The following is a 6,000-nucleotide window of genomic DNA, read 5'->3' on the forward strand; positions in this document are numbered from 1 at the left end:
TAAAACAGTTCTACTTCACCAGACTGGTGCCACACACACACACACGTTTACACAGAACCCAAAAGAAATGGAAGTCGCGACTTCCCTGAGCGTGTCGAGTCCTTGGCGACCGTAACTCCGAGTCCCTCCGGCGTGGTCCACTGGGCTCGTGCCTCGCGCCTGCATGTGTTGTCCGCCCGACAGGAACAATCACCAGGGACCAGGTTCGACGACCCGTGGCAATTCGACGACCTGCGCCAATTTGATGACCTTCCCGACCACGACCAGACCCGAATGAACGACAGAACCTCAACCTCTTCCTCCGAATGAACGAAACCAAGAGCAAGGACTCCCCAACAACGCTCGACAATTCTCATTCAGGGACAAGGGAACAGGGACAAGGGAACCGACGACCAGGGACTCTCCACGCCCACGCCTTTTGTAGGGTGGGGCTCCGCCCTTCGCTCCTCCCCACGCCCCGCCCCGTTCTTGGCTCCTCCTTCCTTCGAGACGCTTCCAGAAAATTCCTCAAAGGGGGGCGTTCCTCTCCAGTCCCCCCCTCCCCGCGTCGTGCGGGGGATGAGGAAAGTCAGTTTTGGCTCGGGGCCAGGGAATTATTCCCCCAAAACCAGGCCCCCACCTTTTTTCACCTTTGACCTCTGGCTCAAATCGCACCTCCCCCATGCCAAAGCGTGGGAAAAGCAGGAGGGGAAATCCGGCGGGAGATATTTAAGTGGGAGTTTTGGGCGGGAGATGCCCCTTCGCACCCTAGTTGTTGCTGCTGCCACTCCGCTCCTTTCATCCGTCCCGCGGAGATCGTGACCGCACGGTGCTCGTTGAATGGCGAGTGGCGAAGATGTGGTAGCGTAGCTGTGGAAGGTGGCGTCGTGGTGTGAATGGCATGATTGTTGGCGTCGTGTAGTGAATGGCGTGATAGTTGAGATGTTGGTTGTGGCGATGTTCGTTGTTGTTCTTGCACCAAAATAACGACAGCAAAAGAAAAACGACTCGCTGAAGAATCGCAGCCCGAATGGATCACATATATTCCCTCTATACAACGGGTTTGGGCTAACTCCACATGGACTTACCGATATATCTCACCTGAGGACCCTTTATGGTGTATTGCGAATTTCCACAGCCATAACAGTATTATGCTTTAAGCTGTTTTTATGATTCCACTGACAAAGTTGCCAGAGGCATCGTTCTCTTGTATGTATGTCTGTCCGTGCTAATGGTCTCTGTTTTCTCTGCAACCACTTATCCGATTGACAACATTTTCACCATAGGTGCGATGACTCGTGTACAATGTTTTAATGATAATGATGATGTCATAGGTCACGTGGTGTGGCAGCCATGTTGAAAAAAATAGTTTAAAAAATTGGATCTCTATCTTCGAAACCGCTCCATGGGAAAAATTTAAACTTGGTACATGTAAAGTACTCCCCATGGGAAATAAGTGATTAAAATTATTTTTTTGGATTATGTCATTGGTGGCTTCATTATGATGTCATGATTGCATATGTCAAACACTTTATCCGATCAGTATGAAAAAATTTGAGGATCATCTTGCGCTAAATTGAATGGGAGGAAAAAAAATTGATGTCATCGGTCATGTGGTGCAGCAGCCATTTTTTATATATCTTCTTCTTCTTTCGGCTGCTCCCTTTCGGGGTCGCCACAGCGAATCATCCGTATCATCCGCATAGTGATTTGGCACATGTTTTACGCCGGATGCCCTTCCTGACACAACCCTGGTTGCCTCTTACGACACAGGGATATGGTACACCTATTTTAACCGGGGTATACACCGGCCCAGTATACTGGTACTCATTTCACTGACCTCAGAAGGATGACAGGCTGAGTCAACCCCCTGGTGTATTAATTCAGTGGTCCAACAGGGCTTGAACTCAGGACCTTTTGGATCCCAAGCCGCTGCCCTAACCACTGCGCGAACACCAGGCTCAGCCATTTTTTTTTTTTATATATATATATATATATATATGGTCCAGAACCATTTTTATATATATATATATATATATATATATATATATATATATATATATATATATATATATACCAACATAAAGGCCTTCAAAAATCTTTGAAATGGTGAAACTGATTGAGGTGAAACTTTACAGGTATGATTGCCTATCCATGAGGGACAAAAGTTCTCCACCTATGATGTCATAGGTTACACGGTTTGGCAGCTATGATTTTTTTGAAGAATAAACCTTCAAAAACCTTCTCCAGAACGGCTAGACAGATCAAGGGGAATCTTCACACAAGTGTTCCACAAGCCTTGGGGATTCCAGAGTGTTCACTTATAATTGATAGGTCACATGGTCTGGCAGCCATATTGGATTGAATGAAAATCTCTAAAAAAAAATTTTCTTCAACCACTTCATTGATCGATGTGAAACTTCACAGTTATCATCTAATAGTCATGTGGAATGCATGTTTTAAATTTAAACCTGATTGGATGCATGGGCTGGCAGCCATAATTATTTAATCTTTTGAATCTAGCTTCAGGGATTTAAACCAAACTTGGTACAGGTATGTATAATGATGTAATAATTTGGGTGGAGGCATAATCTGTCTGCCACAATGTCAGAGTACCATTCTAGTTCATTTCATAATACAGTATTCTATTTACTAGTCATAGATAAATGGTACCAATATAGATCTCTACCTGTACCTGTGATGGCCCACAGTACACCAAGCCAACATACGATCAACCCGCTTTTATTTAGGGATTGCATACATAATGAAGAAGGAAATAAAGAGGAAAGTGAAAGAACCCAATTAGGTCAGCACAATGGTGAAGGAGTAGGCAGCCAGGGACCTGGGGGGGGGGGGTAAAAGACTGTGACGACCAGATGGAACACCTTTGGAATCCGGCCAGCCCCAAGAGAGGACCTGTAGTCCAATGGTCCTAAAACTGTCAGAAGAGGAGAGACCTAGATGTTGTGTATGTGAGCAGCACTGTATCCTCCAGTACCAAATCGAGGCAAGATCAGAGATCCGAACTGGAGAAGTTGTAGCAATAGTTTTAGCAAGCACAGCATTCAATGTAGCCCACCCACAGCAAGCCCAGCAGTAGGCCAAAATGCAGGCCCCAATACCGTCCGCAAGATAGAGATACTGCAATAAGGGTTCGACTAAACGCAACCTTCTGATAAAGATACTGCAGATGGAAACCACGTAAAAAGGCACTCAGCAATGAGCCCTCCTCAAAATGGCCACCCTATCCTCGTTTGCATCAATTCCTGGTTTCCTTCCTGCCCCACAGCCAATCACAGGCTTTATATGCATGGGCTGAACCATTTGGTCTAACTTTGGGGAGGGTGGGATAAGAAGAGAAAAGACAGGAAAAGAAAAGTCACAGACTAACAGTAGCCAACAGTTGAAAGCTCCTTTTAAAGGGCATAAACAAAACTTGAGCAAATTGAAAGAATAATATTTGAAAACATATTTCATGATAAATTTCCAATGTGATTTTTATTTTTTATAGAAATCATTCATTCCCTGGGCTTATTGCTTTGCCTGAATTAAAAACTTTCCAATCGGCAATCTCAGTTCAAAATCAGCTTGTGACATACTTGCTGAAAGGTGTCCACAAAGGTGAGCCATCCGAGACTGCTCTCGTTTGTTCTGATGAAGGGTTGATGCCCTAAATGTCAGCTTCCCATGGAGGTTAGCATACCTCACTCAAAATCCTGTTGATTTCATTCATTGTTCTACCTGTCTGCCAACACAGATAGACACTTGCCTTCACCAGCAAGTCTGGTAATTCATTCTTCCTGTTTGAGTCGGTTTTGTTTGTACTGTACAATACTCAACCAGTGCATCAATAAATAAACAAGCGAACAAATGGTTTTTTTGCTGTGTTGGAGTCCAAGCTGTTCTAAGTCACCGAGTGTATTCTGGTGATGGAATGGCTTATTGCAGCCAAAATTGCAGTGCCTGCATGAATATAGCTATCAAATTTCCTTGACTGGTTTAGTGTACGTTGCCTCGCTCAATTCTACCACCAGTGGTAGAGAGGCCTGGGTGAAGATTATTTTGAGTGTTTGGCTGTCATTCTTCTTTTCTTTATGTTTTTATGCCTCCACCGCCGAAGTCGCCGGAGGCATTATGTTTTCGAGTTGTCTGTCCGTCCATTTGTCCATGATAGGTTTTCGTTGCCACGATAACTTAAGAATGTCTGAAGGCATATAAGTAAAAATTGGTACAATAATGTATAATGATGTAAAGATAAACAGATTAGATTATGGAGTCAAGAGGTTAAAGGTCAGAGGTCCCCTTCAGTAAAAATTCTATGACTGCGCTAACTTGTGAATCAGTGATGGGATTTTGACTAAACTTGGTACAAGTATATACTGTGATGCCACCGTGAACTGATTAGATTTTGGTGTCAAAGGTCAGAGGTCATGCCAATTAAAAATGTGATACTTGAGAACAGCTAAAGGGATTTATATCAAACTTGGTACAAGTATGTTTTATTATGTAATAATGTGGACACAGGCATATTGGTCAACATTGCGATGTCGAAGAGTGCTGTTCCTAGTTAGGTCATCTCTACCGAGATGACCTAATAAAGCCGGTCCGTACATCCGTCCGTCTGTCCGTACGTCCGTCAACAATTTTTCTTTCCGATCTTGAGGAAACTTAGTATGTGGGTAGAGGTCGACGAGTGTTGCACAACGATATAACTATTGTCCGGGTTCAAGGTCAGGGACGAGGTCACGAGGTCACGTAAGTTTTAAAAATCGCCATTTTCAAAACCTATCTAGTCTGCCATTCTACAAGATATTCGGCAACTTTATTGATTATGATAGTAAAAAATATTATCTTGTATCTAACCGGACAGATTTTTGAATTTCCTTCCTGTTTGGCCGCCACGTAACCTGGAAGATGGTCAAAAACACCTCCCGAAACAAAAAACTTTTTACTTCCCATCTTGATGAAATTTGGTATGTGGGTAGAGGTCGATGAGTGATACCCAACGACATATTTTTTCCCGGATTTGAGGTCAGGGTCAAGGTCAGGAGGTCACGAAAGTTGTGAAAGTCACCATTTTCAAAACCTATCCAGTCTGTCATTTTAGGAGATATTTTTTATGTTGCTATGTGAAGCAGACTGTTCTAAAAATATATAAATCCTCGAATGTATTTTCCTATGGTTTGATGTATAGTAAATGCAGTTGTATGAAAGTGTTATGACCTTTAATCACTGACTTTTTCTCCTTATTTAAAGCTTTTGTTATTATTAATTCTCCCTCTCCCCTTCCCTCTCCCTTCCATCTCCCCTGCCCACGTGAAGGCTTACCCATGTGACAGATGCCACGTTACTTGTGCCCCGGAAGCTTTTTTACCCTGGGGTGGCGCAGTTCGCAGATTCTGCAATCACGCCTGTCTTATGTTGTACTGCTTTGATCAAGCTGGAGGTAAATTGGGAGGACTTTTGTGGAAGAGCTTTTCATGTTAGTTGGTTTTTCTTGCATACCTGAGCTATAGCACTCCATTCAAAGACTTATTACTTGATCTGAGTACAAATACGAGTCATTATTGATAATGTCAATCTTGTATCCCTAAATTTGAGGTGGTTTGCTGGGGAACATTGTTACCAGTTCCTCTGGAGAGGAAAAGCCAACCGATATTTTTGACAAATTGGATGCCGGAACATCTTTAGGCAGCTCCAACTTGACCATCAGCTTCGAAGAACACTCAACTTCACATGGTATCTCTTTCTCAATTCCTTGTGTCCCGACTGCATTTTTTTTTGGTACAGTCCTTGTGAAACAATGTAATTATCATGCACATACATTCACCTGAAATGGCTATTTACAAAATGTATTTTGGTGGATGCTCATGCTAGGCTCACGGAAGAGCGAGGTGATAGATGGAAAGAGGTTGATGCAACAACATAAATTATGAAAGAGGAAGAGAAGAAATAGTCACCTGCAACTAAGAGGGTTGGGTTAAGTAGAGTTAATGGTAATAGAAAATTGTGGGTAGGGAC

The 6,000-nt window shown here is 43.2% G+C and overlaps 1 protein-coding gene across 22 annotated transcripts in view; it reads left to right on the forward strand.

The window, feature by feature from the left end:
- The window catches only part of LOC147015825 (zinc finger MYM-type protein 2-like), an 88,968-nt gene that overhangs the window by 37,086 nt on the left and 45,882 nt on the right, over positions 1-6,000 (forward strand). For all 22 annotated transcript variants that reach the window (XR_015049866.1, XR_015049865.1, XR_015049867.1 and 19 more), the window contains 2 exons: positions 5,302-5,425; positions 5,581-5,718. Coding sequence is in view for 19 of the 22 variants with exons in the window: in XM_085848358.1 (XP_085704484.1) it covers positions 5,302-5,425; positions 5,581-5,718 (262 nt within the window). In the remaining 3 variants the exon portion in view is untranslated. The remainder of the gene's footprint in view (positions 1-5,301; positions 5,426-5,580; positions 5,719-6,000) is intronic.

This window comes from Eptatretus burgeri, chromosome 12, assembly GCF_056783735.1.
Source record: "Eptatretus burgeri isolate ZD-2024b chromosome 12, Ebu_testis_v1, whole genome shotgun sequence".
Classification (NCBI taxonomy): Eukaryota; Metazoa; Chordata; class Myxini; order Myxiniformes; family Myxinidae; genus Eptatretus; species Eptatretus burgeri.